At 40.7% G+C, this 22,624-nt stretch overlaps 1 protein-coding gene across 4 annotated transcripts in view; it reads left to right on the top strand.

The window, feature by feature from the left end:
- Positions 1 to 22,624, top strand: part of FAM114A1 (family with sequence similarity 114 member A1) — a 60,167-nt gene that overhangs the window by 18,503 nt on the left and 19,040 nt on the right. For 3 of the 4 annotated variants that reach the window (XM_033421657.2, XM_004266236.4, XM_049709044.1), the window contains 5 exons: positions 408 to 495; positions 13,281 to 13,394; positions 13,514 to 13,620; positions 16,451 to 16,585; positions 21,355 to 21,507. In XM_033421657.2, coding sequence (XP_033277548.1) covers positions 408 to 495; positions 13,281 to 13,394; positions 13,514 to 13,620; positions 16,451 to 16,585; positions 21,355 to 21,507 — 597 coding nt within the window. The remainder of the gene's footprint in view (positions 1 to 407; positions 496 to 13,280; positions 13,395 to 13,513; positions 13,621 to 16,450; positions 16,586 to 21,354; positions 21,508 to 22,624) is intronic. The other variant, XM_033421656.2, reaches the window with a different exon arrangement.

The raw sequence follows: 22,624 nt of genomic DNA, 5'->3' as shown, positions 1-22,624 counted from the left end.
CCTTGAAGAGCACATTATTTTAGTTCTGTAAAAATTGCATGAGTCAAGGTTGTTTTGGAGTTTTAACAAATCACTGTGTACCCTAAAATACTAAATCTCCCCCTCCCCTCCACAGCCCTATTCCTGTCTTCCAGATAATGGGAGATTTGGGTCTTAGTTGACATCAAATTCCCTTCTCACTTCAAGCTAAGCCCTCAGAAGCCGACACCACTACAAACCAATTTGGTTCCAAAGTACACATTGCAATGTAGACTGGTATATTTTATGGCCCTTATAAACTATAAGCCAATGAGATATGGTTGTTGGTGATTTTTTTAAAATCTTCTCTTTGTTTCAAATGAATGGGTGTTTTTCCATTCAGGGATGAATGAAATTGCTGACCTTGTGGGTAATCTGGTTTTTTGCAGGCCGTGGATTCCTCTCCACGTGGAGGGGGCTGGGCAGGCTGGGGCTCCTGGGGCAAATCTCTGCTCTCATCAGCATCTGCCACAGTAGGTAAGCATTACACATTGCGTTTGAATGGATAAAGTTCAGGAGCCAAATAGGATATGACATTTTGATCATACCATGTACTGATAGAGTTTAACATTAGCTCATGACATAATAAGAGCAAATTGTTTTTAGTGTTTGCTGTTCTCAGTGCTTCCTGTATATTAATATATTTATTCTTCAATATAACCCTATGAGGAGGCACTCTTATTTTCTCCATTTTAGAGGTAAGGAAGCTGAATCACAGAGAGGTTAAACATTATCCAAAGTCAGGAGTGGCTGAATTGGCTTTTAACCATTATATTATATTGCATCTTAGAATATAAGATTTAGGCTTTTATAATATATCCTTAATGCTTTGTGTTTATCATCCCGCATGAACATTTTAAAATATATAAATAGCCTACTCCCTAAAAGGATTTGAGATATCTCAATAAAAGGCATTCATCACAGGGTATTAAAATACAAATACAAAAAGAAATATGCAGGTAGGGAGGAGATATATATCAAGGATAATATAATTGAACATTGACATTAACTCTGAGATTCTTGGCTACCAGTAGATTATCTATCTCACTGAGTGATAAAACAAGACTTAGTTTATTTAGATAAATTTATTTTCCTTGTATTAAACTTTTGAAGAAATGTCCCGTATTGGCTCGTATACAAAGAGAAAATATAATAGACAATGTCTTCATCAGTGAAGGTTTGTCAAAATATTCTTCATGTGACCATTTCTTACATCCACTCTTCATGAAAACTGAAGGTACAACATAAACGTGTCTATGATAATGTAGCCGTAGCATTTCATCTTGAGGGTAGAGAGTGAAGAGCAGGACAGGGGAAGTCACAGGTAACACAGCTTGCAGATCATCTAACTCAGGTGTTCTCAAGGTATCTCTGTGGCATGAGGATCTTGTGATGGGCCATGAATTGGTCCAATTCACTGTTACTCCTAAAACCAGCAGGGCTGAGGTCTTTGACCCCACTCTAATGGACCATGGTCACAAACAGTTGAAGGGCCAGATACCTAATCTGATAGAACTTAGACTCCCTGGAAGAATGGATAGATTGCATTCTCCTAATTCCATGTCTGTCAAGTATCAGGAGAGCTCTGGCAAGAAGTAGATGGTGGTCAAATAAACGTTGCCCTCTGCATGAGAGCCTGGAAAGCAAATTTTTTTCTATTGCTAATTGAAAGGCCAGGTATGCCATGAATATTACATATGCAGATGGAAAAATTAATCAGATTAAAGTAGAAGAGCCTGTTTTGTTTTTTGAACAGGACAGAGTCTTTTCATAAGAGTGAGGACAGGAACCTGAAGGCATCCTACTTCCTAGGGAAAATGTTTGAGCTCTTAGTGGCTCTCAAATGCATCTTGCCTCTGGCAACACTCAGGATTGCCAGCTTTCTGAACCAAAATTAAAAATGTTGTGCAGTCTAAAAGTTTTTGAAGTTGTGATAAGTCATGGAACAGTAAATTATATGGTCACCAAATCATACGGCTCTCCTCATGGTTTATGTCATAAAACAGTACAGTGTTTTGGGTGCTTCCAGTTATAATAATGGTGTCCAGAACTGCCCTGGCTTATAATGAACTTGGTGCTTCAGAAGGTTCTATTATAGACAAAGGATTTACTTTCTCGTTAAAAATTTAAATATAAGCTCCTTCCACGGTAAAGACAGCTATCAGCTGCCCTGTGGGTGTCATGTGCAGGTGTTTTTGGTACACTTACAGGTGCACTCACCTGTGACTGCTTTGCTCCTCGTAGGTCTGACTCTTTGCTATTGTTTCTTATCAGTCAGCGACTACACCTCACCATTTGACTTTGGGCTTTGCTGGACCTTTATAAAGTTTTCCATCCATCAACTGGCGGCTTACCTGTTGAATTTACTGTGCATTATCTTTTTCAGTGTCCTGTTGTAATCTGACCTTTGCACATATACAGCCTAGTGCAGCCTTCTTCCGGTGGACTGTGCTCCAAGACCTCTAGGTTTTGTTACCTGATTCAGGTATAACCAGTAGATGATGCTGGCTTTACTGCTTAAAAATCAGGCTGTGACTCCGATGGCAGGTCCCAGCCCATACTGGTAGGCACTCATCTTTTAATTTGACCTCAAGTCAGTGTCTTAATCTTTAGCCTGTGCTTGGGTTTGGGGTTACTCTTGAGGTTTCCCTAAGGCACCCCAAATAAATGTTGTGTCTTGTTAATGTTGCAACCACTTAAAACTTGTGGTGCTTCTCACCTGGCTCTGTGCAGTAACTGATCCAGAAGAACCTGGGGAGATAACTGCCTGTGGACCAGCAGGATCATTGTGCCATCACTACTGCCATTTCCCTCTTATGGTTGGTGGAGACAGGGTTCCTCTGAGATGATCTGACAGTCACACATTGCCCCATCAAATATCAGAATGAAGTTCAAGTAGACCCTCTTGTATTCACTTCTATTGCTGTGTAACGAGTTACCACACATGTGGAGGCTTAAAACAACATACAGTGATTATCTCACAGTTTCTATGGATCAGAAATTCAGGTCCAAGGTAGCTGGGTTCTCTGCTTAGTGACTTGCCAGGCTGAAATCAAGGTGTCAGCTAGCTGCATTGTCATCTGACATTCAGGGTCAGTTTCAAGGTTATTCAAGTTGTTGGCAAAATTAGTTCCTTGCGGTTGTAGGGCTGACACCCCTGTTTTCTTGCTGGTTATTGGCCAGGGTCGCTCAACTCCTAGAGGCTGCCCTCCGGTCCTTTTTCAAAGCCAGCAGAATAATTTCTCCCATGCTTCAAATCTCTCCCTTTAGGAAGGGCCCAAGTCCCTTTTAAAGCCCATCTGATTAGTTCAGGCTCATCCAGGATCTCTCTTTTGATTAACTCAAATTCAACTGATTAATGACCTTAATTACTTCTGAAAAGTCCCTTCACCTTTACTGTATAATGTAACCTAATCATGGGAATGAATCCCATCATATTCACAATCCTGTCCACACTCAAAGTTGGGGGATTGGGCTTCCTGTTGGCGCAGTGGTTGAGAGTCCGCCTGCTGATGCAGGGGACACAGGTTCGTGCCCCGGTCTGGGAGGATCCCATATGCCGCGGAGCGGCGGGGCTCGTGAGCCATGGCCGCTGAGCCTGTGTGTCTGGAGCCTGTGCTCCGCAACAGGAGAGGCCACAACAGTGAGAGGCCCGCGTACCGCAAAAAAAAAAAAAAAAAAAGTGGGGGGATTGCATGTTGTATATGCCAGGGTTGAGAATCTTGGGGTGATCTTTCAATTCTCCCTAACAGACCTCCCTTTTCCATTTGAAAACCTCATCAGTTATACTACCAATGCCAGAAACTTAGTATTTTTTAAGGGCTCTGGCTACATGTTGGAATTTTTTTTTCAGGAGAAGGAAGGATTTATTATTACTTGCAGTAAGTAAGGAGAACACCAGGGATCCTTCCCAAAGCACTATCTCCCTGATATATGTTGGAAGTTTGAAAAGCATTTTAATCTTGGCATTTTTCTCTTATTTGCACCCACAATGACCAAAGGGCACGTGAGGGAGAGCAAAGAAAGTTTGAAATATTGATACTCATTCTAAGAATCCCTTTGGAAAAATTGGAGCTATCTTTAGAGATGTAGAGACTAAATATGTTCATCACCGCTGGTCATCACAACCCCAATAAATGCAATAACAAGATAGCTGAATGCCATCCCTAATTTGTTCTCCAGGTACATTTTGGAGATTTTTGGTCAGGATGGGCTTTAACTTTACAAAGTAATAGTAGCTAAACTAATAGCAGTATATACTTGAAAACGAGATAAGTATTTTGGTGGACCTGATAGAGAACTTAAACTTGAAGCATAAGGGGAGGCTTAGGTTCCAAGGCTGGAAACAGGCAGTGGTGGTGATTGGGAATTTGACTCTCAAAAGATAACAGGGATCACAAGTGTCCCACAAATGGAGAAGTGTCACAGCCAGGCTCACAGCCTGAAATAGAGGGTTATAATAGAGTTCAACCACCTTTTTACAGAAGCTTGAAAAAGTTATAGGCACCGTCCTGGGTTGTGGTCTATCTTGAGCTACTATCTTTGGATTGAGAGAGGCAAGCAAGGCAGACCTTCCATTATGTACAGGCAAATAATATCCATCCAGGGCTTTGCAGCATTAACAGTTTATTATCACAGGGTGAAAAAACTTATTGGAAAACAGAGCACTCACAGCAGCAGACAAGCTCTTGAAGGTTTATAAATTGCCTGTGGAAAGTAAAGAAAGAAAATAACCATATATTCTATTGCAATTAATTCCCACTCAGAAACCTCATGTTACCCCCGGGGTAATTCCAGTTGCAGATGGAATTCTATGCAAGACAGCATCTATAACAAAACTCAGAGCTGTCAATTGAGCACTAGAAACAGAAACCAATACTTCTTACAGTTGTTGAAAAACTGCAGTCACAATCATTAGAACTGTTTAGAGTTGGCAGGAGAGTAACTGGAGAATGGAAAGATTTAGGAGATGATTCTGTCCTGGAAAGAACACTGTATCAGAAGTCATAAGACCTGAGACCCAGTCCCAACTGCTACTAACTTGTGATCACAAAGAATTGTCACTACCTAGCTACACTATGCACTGAACCTCTCCAGACTCAGCTCCTTACTTGGGAAAGTATGGGTGGAAGAACTTGAGAAATTCTAAGATTCCCTCCAACTTCCAGAATATGATGATTCCATAGTTTGTGGCTGTATATAGCAGGAGAAAGATATTTGTAACCACTGTGCTAAGTAGAAAAATATAGAAAATTGATTGACTTTTTGCTACACTGTATTTTTATATTTTATCTTTTGCCTCACTACTTTGACCCCCAAGGTTAAGGGAAAATGAGAAAAAGCAACCTTTCCAATGCTTATATAAAATCCAACATTTCTCAGCCAACAATTGTTTTTGGAGAGACCATATCTCCTGCATTAGTTTCGTTGACAGCCATGCTATTATCACATTCTAAGAAGACTTGATCAGCTGCCATTCATGCCTTTGGACAAGTTCGTAAGATACAATGAAAACGGTTGTTATTTAAGATCCAGGAAGAAAGCTGAGTGGGAAAGGAAAATGTAAAAAAAAAGAAAAAGCAATTTTGATGATAATTTCAAAGTACTGTTGTGAGAACCAGATGTGATTTCCCACAAGCACCTTAGAGACCTGACTTAATCATAGAATATATTGCTAAGTTAAGTGATGGACTAGTAATCAAAATGAAAGTCAACAATGCTGAGATATATACAAATATACCAAGGTAAAAATCCTATAGTAGAATAGATCAACTTATTTCCAGATACTACAAATGACCTACATGTTTATTTAAAATTCTAGTTTTGACAGTTTTATGAGTCTCAACACCTTGTATAAGAGTACCTGAGGAGGGGGAGGGAGATCTGATCTGCATATTTACCTTTTCAGAGTTACCATTGTTCTCCTTCCCCATCCTCTCCTGAGTTACACAATTTTTTCCTTCAGCACATTTTAATGAAAGTCTTCTACCAGCACTGTCAGAAATAATGACAATGTCTTTTTATCACAGAGAACGGCAAACTTGTCAGAATGATACTACAGTAAGAACTCTTAACTAGGTATTTCAGTATCAATATCACATGGGTTTATTTTTGAAGGTGGCATTGCTGATGATGTGAAAATTCTCAAGGATCATTGATACAAAAGATAATAGGATTAATGCTTGGAGTTTGTTCACAATTCTTTACAATCTATGAATAAGTTAATGAATTCCTATGTGATGGCAAGGCAAACACTATGAGTTCAGAAACTCTTCTTGTCAATTTTGAACCTAAAGAGAAGTGAGTATCTGATTACAGAGTGGGCATCAACCATCATTACGGAGAGAGAAGACTTTTCCAAAAGGAGGGTTGATTGGCTGCAGGTTCTGCTGCCCTGAAGTTGGCTTTAGTTGAGCACAGCAACACCATCTATGTGTTTTTCTAAATAACTACTTCTCACAACTATAATGTCTTGAATTCATTGATAGTAGAGTCTGAAATGCAGCCAATATTTTTATTTTTATTTATTTTAACATCTTTATTGGAGTATAATTGCTTTACAACGGTGTGTTAGTTTCTGCTGTATTAACAAAGTGAATCAGCTATACATATACATATATCCCCATATCTCCTCCTTCTTGTGTCTCCCTCCCTCCCACCCTCCCTATCCCACCCCTCTAGGTGGTCACAAAGCACAGAGCTGATCTCCCTGTGCTATGCGGCTGCTTCCCACTAGCTATCGGTTTTACAGCCAATATTTTTAAATGGTTCTATTTCTCAAAAATTCACCCAAAGAAGAGTAGAAATTGGCACAACCTTCAGAAGAACAATTAACACTATCTATAAAATTTTAAATGCATGTGTCCTCTGTCTAGCAGTTCCACTGTTGATTCTTTGCAAAAGTTCATTAATGTATATGTTCAATATGGAATTCACTCAGCAAATACATATCTTACCAGGCCCTATTCTAGGCACTTGAGGTAAAGCAGTGAGTAAACAAGATGAAGACCTTGCAGTAGAGTTTACAGACTTGTGGAAGGATGCAGACAATAAACAATACACATCCAGCAATCCCACTCCTGGGCATATACCCAGAAAAAAACCATAATTCGAAAGGATACATGCACCCCAATGTTCATTGCAGCACTATTTACAATAGCCAAGACATGGAAGGAACCTAAATGTTTATTGACAGAGGAATAGATAAAGAAGATGTGGTATATATTTATATAATGGAATATTACTCAGCCATGAAAGAGAATGGAATAATGTCATTTGCAGCAACATGGATGGACCTAGAGATTATCATACTAAGAGAAGTAAGTCAGACAAAGACAAATATGATAGCACTCATATGTGGAATCTAATTTTTAAAAAGGCTGAAACAAATGAACTTGTTTGCAAAACAGAAACAGACTTACAGATATCAAAAACAAAGTTATGGTTACCAAAGGGGAAATGTTGGGGGGAGGGATAAATCAGGAGCTTGGAATGAACGTACACACGCTACTATATATAAGATAGATAACCAACAAGGACCTACTGTATAGCACAGGGAACTCTATTCAATATTCTGGGATAACCTATATGAGAAAAGAATCTAAAAAACAATGATTATATGCATATTTATAACTGAATCACTTTGCTGTACACCTGAAACTAACACAACATTGTAAATCAACTATACTCCAAAAAAATTAAAATTTTTAAAAATTAAAAAATAAACAATACACATAATGAGTAGGAAGATTATAGAGAGGGTTATAAAGTGTTAAGTCTATGAAAAATATAAGGTAGTGTCAGGAGTACAGGTTAAGCTTTTAAAAAAGGTGGTGTGGGGTAGATCTTAATGAAATGGTATTTGAGCAGAGACCTGAAAGAGCTGAGGGAGTTCACCAGGCATATATGAGAAACTGGAAACAACCCAAGTATCCATCCACAGAGAATGTTAAACATGACAGAGCCATTCAGTGGAATTCTGATTCTATGCAACCATTAAAAAGAATGAGGTAGATCAGTGTCCTAGGTCGGATGCCCGGGGAGAAACTGAGGCAGGGATGAGTGTCCTGGAGTTTTATTAGGAAGGACCCTCAGGAGCAAGCCTTGCAAGAACTTGGCTGCAATGCAGTTGTGTCAGAGGCCACAGCCCATCCCACAGGGAGCTTGGGGGTTGGGCTGACTCTTCAGAGCTGTCCCAGGGCATAAGGCACAGGACTAGGCTTTTGTATCACCAACTTCCCTACTGACCAGTCATTACAGTACAGTCTTGAAGGAGCCAATTCCCTTTGGTGAAGGGCATTTCAAAGGGAGGTGTTTAGCTGAGAGCTAGCTGTCAGCAGGGGTGAAGGAGCACTGGGCTCCCAGGCAGCACACACAGCCTCCACCACCATCTACACATGCTGAGACCTCCACTGTATATGGTGAAGCCGGGTCCAAGACACTTATATGTAGGGATGTGCTTTTCAGAACTTTTCCCTGAAAGGAATCAACAAGAAACACAGCAGACTTGTTATCCTTAGAAGGAAATGGGGTGTAGGGGGTGGGACTGGAAGGAAGGCAGGGCCCCTTTAAGTCTTTTAAGAGCCCTCTCCTTTTGGAAGTCCCTCTCATATCACAACAAATATAATAAAATGCACCCACATCCTTCATTAAATATGTAATTTGTATATAACTGTGGAAGAGTTGAATTTACTTGAACTATAGTTGACCAGTTGACCAAGTATTACATTTTTGAATACATTTAAGTAAATATTATTTAATTTCTAATTTACAAATTTTCTTTTTTGTCTTTTAGAACCAATACTTCTTTTCAGGTCTTAAATCATTCCATAGGCCCCTGTAAGCTCATAGACTGTATTGACTGTTAGGTCAATAGGCGCTGTTTAGGGAGAAAGAGGCTGGCCCACCTTCTGTTGTCTATGTTTCTATACTCTGATTTTGCTAACATTATAAATGTTTATTTTTACTTATTTATTTAATTTTACATTTTTATCACTTTAATTAAAAGTTTTATTTTGAAAAATATTCAGACCTACAGAAGAGTTGCAAAAATGTTATAATGAACTCTCACAGTACCTTGATATAGATTAACCTAATAAATGTTTATTTTTAGAAATCAACCATATAGAGAAATGAGATTATGGGATTTTTTTAAAGTTTCTTTTCTATATATCCACCTTTTAAAAAGAAAAAGAAAGAAATGAAATGAAAAAGAAGGAAACGTTATATTAAAGCAATCTAAAAGAGGAGAACCCTCTGAACAAGTTAGCTGCTGCCCTCCTGGGGGGTCCTTTATCATAAGGGACCAGCAGAAAGTACCCATAAGGCTACCCAGTCATCCAGGGTGCTGTGTAGAACTACTCTTGCTCCCCTAAGTTACCACTTGGTCAGAGAGACCCTCCCACCAACAACAGATTCTTTTCATCCTCCAGAGAGAGGGGAGACCTCCCTTCAATGGGGTTTTGATCTTCTCAACAAGAAGTGAGGTTGGTAAAAAATTTTTGAGAAAAAATTAAACTGGAGGTAGAAGACAGCACCACACAGTGTCTTGGGATCCGTGCCTGCACAGCACAGGGATTATCCTAAAAACATTAAGCTGTGCCAACCCAAGGCACAGCTGGGAGGGCCAGGGTTAGAGGAAGGTTTCACTGCAGGGGTGACCCTCACCTGGCTGTTTGGTCAAGGTAAGGTAACTCAAGCTAATTTTAACATAAACCAATATTTTAAAGATGAAGAAGCTCCTGATTAAGTATCTGATCTCCAAGGAGTTATAGAAATGGGACTAAAATGACGTTTAATCAACTACAAACGGCATGTAAGACTTTCTTAACATAACATAGTGATTGAGCAAGTGAGTTTTAGAGTCAGAAATATGGGGTTCAAATCCTGCCTCTGCCACTTATTGGTTTGGGGACCTTCAGCAAATAATTTCACATCACCAGGTCTCAGTTTTCTCAATCGTGAAATGGGCATAATAGTATCTCTTACTTCATAATGAAAAGATTAAATAAGATAATTTACTACACTGAAAATATTTAGTCCAGTGCCTGGGACATAGTAAGTGCTCAGTAATGTTGACCAGTACCAAAGGTTTCACATATTTCTTCTCAGTGACCTTATAAAACCCTGGGAGGTAGATGTTATAAACCTCCTTTCAGAGAAGACACAGCAGCAGAGACTCAGAAAGGTCACCAAGACCACAAGGCTAATAACTGATGGAACCAAAATTCCTCCACAAGACTCCTGACTCCTAAGTTTAGGGTGTTTTCCACTAGACTATGGATGATAAATTAAACACCAGCCAATCATTTAACATTTGTTTTTAAATGATACAGTATCACGGCATGTATTATCTTACTTTCTTTGCAGTACTCACCTTTTTACTGCAGTAAGTCAAAGAGTAGAGGATATTCCGTCTTTAGAACGATAGAATTTGGATGGGTTCATTTCTTGGGGATACTTAGGGTTCATGATGACATGTGAAGAAATGAATCCATGAACTCTACCCTGTAGTACTATTCATATTGGTTGTTCTTCTCTGTTATTGGTAGAACAAAATCAGTATCTCTGAGAATGAATCGCTCTCGGTCAAAAGGCAGCCGTGGCTCCGTATTATTACTTCCTTGTCTGGGCACTAGATGTCACACTAAGTAAAATTTTAGAAGTTATTCTTCAAAGTAGGGTGTGGCATAGAGTCTAAACCTTAGCTATGAAAAACCATAGCTTTATATTTCTAGTAGAATGTAGTTAAAGATGTACTTTCACTAACAAAAGAACTCAGAGAAAAAGAACTGTTAATTAGAAAATATAATTGGAGGAATCTTAAATATGTGCAAATCCTTGTACATCCATGATACCTCAATAGTGTGTGTATGTTTGTGTGTATATGTGTGTGTATGTGTGTGTGTGTGTGTGTGTGTAGGTGGAGTAGCAGCCTATTGTCATGTCTGTTAAAAAGACACATTCTACTTATTATACACGTAAAATGGTATTTCCTTCCAGAAACAAAGCGATTTTTCTAGAGGCAGGTAATGCATACATATCCATGGTCGTTTGTGAGAAGCTGAGATGGTGAGAAGCTGTTCTTCCCCGGGAAAAGATTCAGACATGGCTCTAACCTGCAAAGGGATGGAGAAGGTGAAAGAGGAGGTAGTGACAGTGACGTTCATTAAACCCTGAATGGTCTCAGGGAAGGATATGGAATCATCTCTCTTGTACAGTTTACACAAAGAAGATATAGCAGATGCCTACCAGCCTTCTGAAACTCATTTATCCCTTGATTTTAGCTCTCAGAAATCTAAATGAGAATCATGGATGGAGATTTGGATGTACATTATTTCCTTTTTGAAAATATTTGTGCTTTTAAAGGATGTCGAGGAATATGAGCTCAGTATATAATAAAGTTAGATAATTATATCCCGTAATTTACATGTGTTACTGAAACTCCAGTAAGTTTCCATTGAAATGCTTTGAATTAATTGGAAGCTAGAGAGAATCAAGTCTTACTTTTAGCAGTTATAGTGCATCTTTTTAAAAAGTAACTCAATAAGGCTTCCCTGGTGGTGCAGTGGTTGAGAGTCTGCCTGCCGATGCAGGGGTCACGGGTTCGTGCCCCGGTCCAGGAAGATCCCACCTGCCACGGAGCGGCTAGGCCCGTGAGCCATGGCTGCTGAGCCTGCATGTCCGGAGCCTGTGCTCTGCAACGGGAGAGGCCACAACACTGAGAGGCCCGCGTACCGCAAAAAAACAAAACAAAACAAACAAACAAACAAAAAACAAAAAAAAAGTAACTCAGTAATGAATTTGGACTGTGTCTAATGATCTACACATGAATATAGTCATATGTTTCTGTATGTAATTAATGTTGTAAACATTGTAAATATTGTTTCCTAAGTTTCAGTGTTTTCTAGATAATGTATAATAACAGGTGATTCCCACTGGATATAATTAGTCCTCTATCAGTTTGGCAAATTTCGGTGCCATGATTAAGTTAAGACCCCTCTGATAAGCAAGCTTACGATTGATGAAATATGACTCTTTGGGTTTGGGGTTCATCCATGTCTTTCTCTTATTCAGGAGATGGACGGTCAGTCATTTGAATGGTGCCCTCTACAACTAGATGGTTCTCTTTGGCTCTCAAATCCTGCTGTGACTTGGGCCTTTTTCCCCCAGATATTAATATTGCTGCTGCCTTGGGTTTTAACAACCTGAGGTTGCCTAGGGTCCTGAGTGAATCTTTCATTTTCTCCCCGAGCACTAAGGGGGAGGTGAGTGCTGTGACGATGGCAGCCCAGGCTGCTTCTCCAAGAATTCAAACAGCCACTTAGGACATCACTAGACTATTAGTTTTCTAAGGAGAAAAAATGGCTCCAAAATAAAATGTAGACAAAGCTATTTCTCTGTCAAGCCAAAGTTTGTTTGTGTGTATGTGTCAGTGGCGGGGCGGGGGTAGTGGATGAGAAGGTCAGCTCTGTATTCACTAAACAGTTATTGATATTGAATGCACACTGTGCTGGGCTCCAGGGAATTATAGGGATTGTCCCGGCTCAGATAGAGTAAAATCAGTGCCCCTCATCCTGGCCGACTATTCTTACATCTTGTGTTTGGACTGTTACTGCTTAAGATAACTATCAGAGCTGTTGAGTGCCCTTTCTGGTTTTCCCACTGGCTTGCCTTTGGATCCTGACATGTCATCTCCAGACCCTGCTCTCACACATACAGACCGTACTAAAGGAATGACTGACACTTTGTTAAGGCTCAGCTGATTTCTATTCAACAAGTAGTAACTGAGTACCTACAATAGGATAGGCCTACAAGGAATCAAAAAATGAAAGACACATACCTGCCTTGAGAAGCTTAGAAAAGAGGAAAGAGGGTAAGACAGGGATACCATTCACAGATAATATCTTGGGTTGGAAACCCCAGGTTGCTAGTTAGATAGTGTGAGAAGTAAGAGGGATTAATAAAGCATCTGGGAGCCCTGTACACGCACTTATTTGCTCCTCACGACAACACAGTGGAGAAATTGAGTCACAGAGAGGTGGTAACTTCTCAAAAGTCACCCAGCTGGGTGATGGTGAAACTGAGCTCGAACTGGAACCCACATCTGAGGGCTCGCAAATTCTGTGCTGTTAATCACCACGTTCTCTCACAGTCGGGATATACACCTACAGCTTACAAGAAGAGCTCTGGGAGATGAGCTGTGGAACCTGCAGACCGTGGGCTTCTATTGTATCTATGAGCCATATTTTATTTCCTGACAGGTCATGGGTTGACAGCGGTCAAGGAAAAAGCAGGGGCCACCCTCCGGATTCACAGTGTGAATTCTGCCTCTTCCGAAGGGGCCCAACCTGATACTGCAAATGAAATCCCTCAAAGTGAGTGGCGCATTTATTTGGGGATTTCTTGGACTTGGGCTGCATTACACCACGTGCACAAATAGAGTTCCAAGTTCATATCAGCAAAACGAACTCTAAAAGGCTGTTTTTCTCTTTAGTAGCAGTTGCAGCCGCAGATCAGAGGCCTGCAGAAAGCCCACCCACTTCTCCTTCATCGGGGTCTCGGGGCATGCTGTCAGCCATCACCAATGCGGTTCAGAACACAGTGAGTCGTTGGCTGCTTCCTCTGTTTTCCCTGAGGTCTGCCAGTGCCTTTTTTTGATATTTCTATTTACCAGTGACCTAGATACATCAGAGAAAAGATGGTCTTGCTCATAACTTTGGATTATGATTTTGTTATGCTTTCTCCCACAGAGTAGGCGTGACCTTGGAACCAAAATGATAAGAACAAAATGAAATATATTTTATGTTTAAAAGAAGGGAGCTGCTTAGAAGGAACATTTTTCAGTCTGATATAACAGTGTCCTTTCCAATGGCTGCAAGGACAGCCTCTGCTTGCGGGGAGAGAGGGCTCTTTCTTAGAGCTGTCTTTCTGAGATGCTCTATGTTTCTTAACCTTCAATTTGAAAAATTATAAAGTGATTCAGGTATATATATATATATATATATACCAGTAAAGAATCAGGAACATTCCCCAACATGTTACTAAAGTGTTTCCAGGTAACTAAGACCAACATTCTTCCTCCATCCCTACCTCCCAATTCCCACTCTCCTCTTTCCTTGAATAGCCCTAATACACATCCCTCCTTCCCAGGCCCCTTCCTTTTAAAGAAGCTTAAGAAGCTTGTTATTGACAACAAAACACTAATGAATAATGAAAAAAGGGGGATGCACCCCAACTGAGATAAGGCAGTTAGCTGGTCTTCAGGATCAGAAGGAAAAGGTTTACTTTCTGCTATGTGAAACCAAATAACTAGTTTTTTAAGAAATATGGCTCACATCCAATTTATTCATTCATTCATTAAAAAAAAAGGTAATTAGCTTTCATTATATCCCAAGAGCTATGCTAGATGCTGGGCATAAGCTGAAAGAGGGCATAACATCCTGGAAGGTGGAGGCAACTTAACAGTTGTCAAATGCAATGCTCTATGGGAAGAAGAGGGGGCTGTGGACACACATATGGGGGTGTCTTAGCCAGACTTCAGGTCAGGGTATGCCAGAAATAGGAAATGACTGTTCCTTTCCTTGATACTTGAGGTCCTCTAGACTAAGCAGGGAGAAGGGGGGTCAGCAAGTATGTTTTAGGAGTCAGATAGCAGTACAAGTCCAGTATGCCCACGGCAGGTGTGCGGGGAGGGTTGTAGGGCTGGGGATGGGACAGAACACTTTCATTACCTCTGGCGTAAGAAGTGAATTCATGGGGACTTCCCTGGTGGTCTAGTGGCTAAGACTGCACGCTCCCAATGCAAGGGAAGAGAGTTTGATCCCTGGTCAGGGAACTAAGATCCCACATGCCTCATGCTACAAAGGCACGGCCGAAAAAAAAAAAGGAGGTAAATCCATGGTCTCCCTGAGCTACGAGGCAAGGCCCTCTGAGTTTGTTCTCAGCATCCTCACATTCCTTTCTGTGTGCTCTCCAACCTTCTGGTTCTCCCTTTTCCCAAGCTCCAGACACCCCCCCACCAAGTCTGCCCTTACTCAAAGTCCCTTCATCCTTCCTTCTCCCATCTTATTCTCTACTGAAGTAATCCCTCACAGGATGTTAGGAGAAAGTAAATCAAATTATGCAAAAGTGTGAATTGCTGATATCCCCTAGTCCTCCCAAAATATGTGCATTTAAAAATCTATTTTGGGGCTTCCCTGGTGGCGCAGTGGTTGAGAGTCCTCCTGCCGATGCGGGAGACGCGGGTTCGTGCCCCGGTCCGGGAAGATCTGTTTTGTAGTGTGATTATTGATTGGCTCCCAGATCGGAAAACAGTCTAAATGTCCAAGATGGTGATGACTAATAAAGCATATTAATCAGTGAAATCAAATATTGCTGTTGAAGTGATAATTATGAAAATGGATAATGCATATAAAGAATAATGTAGGGCTTCCCTGGTGGCGCAGTGGTTTAGAGTCCGCCTGCCGATGCAGGGGACATGGGTTCGTGCCCCGGTCCGGGAGGATCCCACATGCCACGGAGCGGCTGGGCCCGTGAGCCATGGCCGCTGAGCCTGCGCGTCCGGAGCCTGTGCTCTGCAACGGGAGAGGCCACAACAGTGAGAGGCCCGCGTACCGCAAAAAAAAAAAAAAAAAAAAAAAAGAATAATGTAATAATAAAATATAACCTATGCAAACTCATGTAAGGTGAGAAAAAACACAGATATATACATATTGTAATTGTAGTTGTATAGTTGGTGTATAGGCAAAGAAGATGTTGCAAAGAAATGTAAGCAGTTCTGTTGGTATGTACAGTTTATATGAGTAAATCTTGGTTGTTTTACTCTTTTTTTTAGTGACTGGCAAAGGAATTTGCAGTGGTTAACTACATAACAGAACAATTTCTAAAGCCAGAAGCACATGGAATCAACCTGTCTTATTTCATGAAAATACTAATTATAGGCGGTTATTGCTACTTTCTGAAAGTGTGCACGAGCCACTGAAACAGCCTGAGGGTCCTACACTCTAGGGCCCTATATTAAAGAATTCCCTAAACTGGCAAGAGTATTTGACATTTTAATAGACTGCTCCAAATGATTCTGTTACTTGGGTTAAAATGTTTTCAAACAAAAACAGCAATTGGGTCACCTATTAATTTTTTGTCTTAGGAACATATTTATTCATACACACAGCCAATAAAATTAATCCCTAATGTGCTTTGGTTTTCTTAAGCATCCTTATTTAATAACATTGCATGTCCTACAAAGTTATATGACATACGCTCTTCCACGGAAAAGAAAATAGGATTAAATGGATGATAAATCTCCTGATGAGAAAAAACTGTGACTTTATATTGCTTTTCATATTTGAAGATAGTGCAGTCTAGGAGGTGCTGACTGCCTCGGAACAGCAAAACGTGAAAACCTAATCTCATGCAATTATCTCATTGGCAGGGTAAAAGCGTCTTAACAGGTGGTCTTGATGCTCTGGAATTCATTGGCAAGAAGACTATGAATGTCCTTGCAGAAAGTGACCCAGGTTTTAAGCGGACCAAGACACTCATGGAGAGAACCGTTTCCTTATCTCAGGTGGGATTATGTACTTTTGTGATTTGTTCTTTCAGTCAATAAAGTGAATACATTTTTATTTACCTTTTTTAATAGATGTTTTAAAGCACATGTCAAATTCAAATGACACAAAATATCAGGGAGTGAAAATTGAGTTTCTAATACACCCCTTTCCCCAGCCACACATCATGGGAGACAACCATTGTTAACGACTTCTTACGGATTCTATCAGAGACGTTATACAGACAGATTTAGATATAGATATAGATATGGATATAGATATGACTATATAGATAGATGTAGCTAAACATATACATATATATACATGTGCACATATATACATACAAACTTTTTCAACCAAATGTTAGCATACTAACCATGCTCCTTTGTACCTTGCTTTATTAAGTATAAATTATACTTAATAATTTCTTGAGGATGATTCCATTGATGCCATTTGTCTTAGTCCATTCGGGCTGCTATAACAGAATACTGCAGACTGGGGGGCTTATAAACAACAAACAGTTATTTCTCAAACTTCTGGAGTCTGGGAAGTTCAAGATCAGAATAGCAGCAGATTCAGTGTCTGGTAAGGGCCTGCTTTCTGATTCATAGACAGACATTTTCACACAGTTTCTTCGCATGGCAGAAGAAGGCAAAGGAGCTCTCTGGGTCTCTTTTATACGGACATGAATCCTGTTCGTAAGGGTTCCACCCTCATGACCTAATCACCTCCCAAAGACCCCACCTCCAAATATCATCACACTGGGGATTATGTGTCAACATAAGAATTTTGGGGAGACACAAACATTCAGTCTATATTACGATTATATTCCAGCTCTACCACGTTCTAGCTACATGACCTTGAGCAGACGACTTAACCCTTCTGTGCCTCAGATTACTCATCTGTACACTGGGAACATCAATACCTACTGATAGCTTTGTTGTGAGGATGAAATGAGTTAGAATAGAACCAGACTCATAGTTAGCACCCAAGAATGTTAGTTGTTGTCATTGTCTTTTTTATGTATCAAGATGATAGGTAGAAATGGTATCTCATTGGAATTTTAATTTATATTTCTCTTACTATGTGCAAGGTTAGACTTCTCCTCTCATACTTCCAGCTCTAAAGTGTTCCTCCTTGAGAAATATGGTATGAAGAATTTAATCTATGTTTTGCTTACTTACAGTAGTCAGTAAAATTAAAAATAATGTTTATCTTATTTTCCAAATACAGAACTCTAATACTGAACTTGCTCTTTCAGTTGACACATGACCAGCTCAGACCCCATAGTGTCAATCATGCCCCTTTTTCCCTTCCCCCTTAAGAGTCTGATACACCAGGTCTCTCTATGTCTTATCAAAATCAGGAGCAGCAGATGCAGGATCTTACAAATTTCACAGGCAGGACAAACACATCTTCCCATGGCTCAGTGCTGGGAAGCCACGAAAGAGCTATCACTGGCAACAGGTGAGTGGCAGCTCCTGAAAAGTTTGATTTTTAGGTTATTTCTTCTTGGCTCTTCCAGAATAACCCACATACAACCACTGTGATATTACAGCCCAGGTAGGGACTTGGCAGGATCAGCTAGACCATCACTCTCCTGATCCTTAAAGAAGAAAATAGATTTTGTATTAATCAGGACATTAACACTAGATGTTGTACAAATACAAAACAAAACCAAAAATAATAATAATAACCCAAGTATCAATGTGGCTTAAAATGAAGACGTTTTATCTTTCATTCCTATAGCGTTAGCGTTCGTGGGCAGCCCACGTCTTGTGGCTCCACCATCTTAAAATCCTTTACTTCCAGCCTCATAGAAAGGGGAGAAAAATATGTGGGGGGCCACTGCCCACTTCAGCTTCCTTCCGAACAGTAATTTTTCATTCGGTCATTCACTCCACAATGCATTTTGAATGTCCGCTATGTGCTAGGCACTGTTCTAAGCACCTGAGATACATCAGTGGTCAAAATGAGTAAATATCCCTGCATTATGGAGATTTGCTCTAGTGAGGAGGGACAAACAAACAATAAACAGTATCTCATATTTTAGAAGATGATGAGTGCTGTCAAAAAAATAGAAAAAGTAGAGCAGAAAGAGGGTAATCAGGAATATGGGAATGAGGGGCAGGTTAAGTATTAAGTCAGATTGTGAGGGAGAACTTCATGAAGATAGATGAATGACGTTTGAGCAAATACTTGAAGGAGATGAAGGCTTGACTATGCAGAATCTGGGTGAGGCGCATTTCAAGCAGAAAGAGCAGCTTGTGCAAAGGCCCTGAGGCAGGAGTGTCTGGTATGAACAAGGAAGAGTAAGGATGCTGTGTGGTGGGAGAGGAGTGAGCCAGGATGAGAGCTGCTGAAGATGAGGCCAGTGTAGTCATGGGGAGCAGGTGATGGAAGATTGTGGAGGGCGTTTGTAAGAACCTTTGACTTCACTATTAGTGAAAAAGGGAGACCATTGCAACGTTTTGGAGTGACAAGATCTGATTTTAAAAGTATCACTCTAGTTATGGTGTTGAAAACAGACTAGGTTGGGGGGAGGGTGAAGGGCAGAGAGGCCAGTTAGAGTGTGTATCAGCCTACATCCTCCCGGAAGCAGATGCCAAGGTAAGTTTAAACGTGCAAGGATTTTATTGGTAGAAATGACAATGTGAGAGAAAATTGTGGGAGTTGGGGGAGAGCCATAAGACCACAATGCAAGTCTGATCCCAGTGGAGGGGAACAAGAAAGGAGACTGGGTGCAATCATCCTAGACTGCTGTGCAGTCTAAGGAAGGTTTGGCAAAGCCATGGGAGAGTCCTTCAGCCAAAGTCCACTGACAGGAGTTTCCGTCTCTCAGGAGAAGGTCTGCCCTAACATCCCTGCTGCACCAGTGATTGGCAGGGGGAGGTGGTAAGAGGCATGACCTCAGTGAAAATGAAGAGTGGGTTTCAAAGCGCACCCTCGGGGCTCTTGGTCATTTATGCTCCCCTCTCACAGCCTCCTCAGGAGGCATTTGCACGTATCTAAACAAAGGATAATGGTGGCTCAGAGCAGTGTGAAGCCATGAAGGTGGTGATGAAGGTTGGTTCTGGGTGTAGTTTGAAGGTCAATCCAGAGTTCCTGGTGGACTGAGTATGGAGTATGACATAAAAGGAAGAGGCACGGATGATTCCAGGGTTTTTGCCTGAGCAGCTACAAGGATGAAGCTGCCATCAACTGAGAGAGGGACATCTGTTACGTTTTTCCTAATCCACACTAAATAACTCTAGACATCAGAAATGTTCATGCATGCCCTCCCTAAGTTTCTCATGCATTCTATCTTACTCTTTGAATAACGTGGGGACAGGGTGATTCTCAGATCCCACTGGTGTAAGTTTCCAAAGCTGCCCTTCTGTCCCAAAGTCTTCCACGCCAGAATCACTCACTGCTATTTAAACCAATCTCCTTTTCTTCTCCGGAAGGAATGTAGCAGCAGCACCCCGAAAGCCAGTTAATTCTTCTTTAGGCCACTTTAATTTCACTCTCCATATCTTGGGTGAATCCACATCGTTCCAAAGTGACAATTTCCCTTTACCTTTTATTGCATCCCTTTTTCCCTCTAACCTGAATCAGAATTTAGAGATGGAAGTTGGTGTAGGAAAGAAAGCAATTTCAGTGTCACTTTGTTACTTTATTTCACCACCACCAAGCCAGTGAGATCCGTGGTAGTAGCTGGGTTTTATTGTAAATGTTAACAATTCCCAGGGATGATTTGATGGGGCTGTTTTGAAAACTTTCAGATCTTATACTTATTTAGTCTTAAAGACAGGCAGGAGGGAGAATTCTGTCTGCAGCCTGGTGGGTTTGGGGTTAACAACCTCAAGAACCAAAAAGGAGAATGAAGCTGATTGTTTATTGACACATAATAAAAACCAAAATCTATTCTTTCATGATCTTCCCCTTGTGACCTTGTGGTGGCCAGTGCATTTATAGTGCTCTTCACAGATATTAAAGAACCCTATAAACTAAATGCCACAGTCACCTTGATGAGGAATCAAATAAAAGATGCTTAGAATTGAAGAAAACAAAGGCAGGAAATTAAGAGTAACTGGTGGACTTGCGTTTATTTTACTGTCTTATTATTTAATCAGCAGAAAAATAACTGGAGAAAAATGATCAACCTGGAGAGGAACTCGGTTCACAGTATTTCTAGAAACCAATCTTATCAAAGAACTGATAAGCTAACATTCTTATTTATATTAATATTAAGTATCTGGTGAGGAATACACTATGAGTTTATATTTTATTAATCATTTTCATCAAAGATGTTTAATAACCACACACACAAAATTTTTAAATAACTCAAATAAAATCAGACCAGCTTATTTTTGCTTTGAAGTCTGCCTAGGTGCACAAGTTGCAATTAATCCTGGCACAATAGATTCAACTTTCCCAGTGTAAATAAAATTTGCTCGTTATAGAAAATCTGGACATTTTAAAAATAAGATTAATCACACACATGGAAAACACTTCAGTAGAAACCACTGTTCAGCTTTTGTTTTGCTTCTTTTCAATCCTCTTCCTGGGTGTAGAATTTTTGCTTTGTTTTGCTGTGTACATATGAACATGAAAAGTTCAAAGTGGAATATTATGTAAAAACTTGTGAGTAAGATCAATGCAAAAAGTCATTTTTTTAGAAATTCCACAGTGACTAAAACCTACTCTTCACAAGTACCAAGTCAGTGCTCATCTCCCCCAACATCTTCCGCAGGAAATGCGGCTTTTAAGCGTACACCTAATGTACAAACACTGTGTATTTGTGCAGATGTTGCGGGAAGCCAAGGAGAAGGAGAAGCAGAGGCTGGCACAGCAGCTCACGGCCGAGAGGACCGCACACTACGGGATGCTGTTTGATGAGTATCAGGGTTTGTCACACCTGGAAGCCCTGGAAATTCTGTCCAATGAAAGCGAAAGCAAGGTATGTCTGTCCTGGTCATTTGAAGTAGTATGCTCATGAATACGTCTTCTTTTTTTTTTTTTTTTAAATGTTAAAAAAAAAATTATTAAAAACACACACACACACACACACGCACACACACAAACAGGGTCCCTGTACTCATCTCCCACATTTGGGGTCTGAGGACTGTCTACTACATTAGAAGCACCTGGAGTGAATACGTCTTCTTAAACAGGAAAGAAAGCCTCCTTTCTAGAGCCTCATTACTGTGCTGAGGTCACAGATACTGTCCAGCCTGATGACCCCCCTCAGGCTCCATATAATTTTCTCTCTATCCTGTGCCTGGCTGTTCCCCCTCACCAGCCCCAGGAGGGCCAGCATGATAGGAGTCATCACCACCCCCAACTCACGGCCCAAAAGGCCTTGCAAACCCTGGCTGTCAGCATCTGGCCTGTGCCTCCATTTGATGATGTAGTACCCAGATCAGAGGTGCCCTGCCAGGCCGTGTCTTCATTCCTACCCAGCGGAGACAAAGCAGCTGGTATTTCTCCCAGACTGCAGGGTTCTAATATATTTAGTTTCATGGGTGATATAGTTATTTATTCACCCATGTGTTAGAATGCCTGGGCCACAAAGGGCAGGATTACCTTACTGGGCGTTAAAGCTCTATTTAGTGATGCTCCTGAACAGAGCTCTGGGAAATTACCTAACAGCCCTGCACATTCACACTGTCTGATCCCAAGAAAACAAACATGAATAGTGGAAGTCAGCAGGGTTGTTGGTGATTTCTTTTTTTTTAAAAGGATGTGTGTGTGTGTGTGTGTCCGTCCCCAAATGTGTGTGTTTTTATTTAACAAACACTTATATGTCATTTATATAATCACTAATCTAAGCACTTTAAAACTATTGACTCATTTAATTGTATATACTGCTCTTTTTGTGAGTCAGGCTTACTGTAGTCTGGGGTGTTTTTGCAGTGAAGGCCACAGGGCAGTACCCTCTGGACTTCCTGGGAGGGGCCATGGGCCATCCCAGTGACATTTACTTGGGGGAGAGGCAGGTCCTCAGACAGGAGGCTGAACTTGGAAGTAAGCCTTAGAAGTGAAGAGTGATTTTTGACTCCCTGTTGGCCTTGTCT

Source organism: Orcinus orca, chromosome 4 (assembly GCF_937001465.1).
Source record: "Orcinus orca chromosome 4, mOrcOrc1.1, whole genome shotgun sequence".
NCBI lineage: Eukaryota > Metazoa > Chordata > Mammalia > Artiodactyla > Delphinidae > Orcinus > Orcinus orca.
This window is presented reverse-complemented; position numbering and strand designations above follow the sequence as displayed.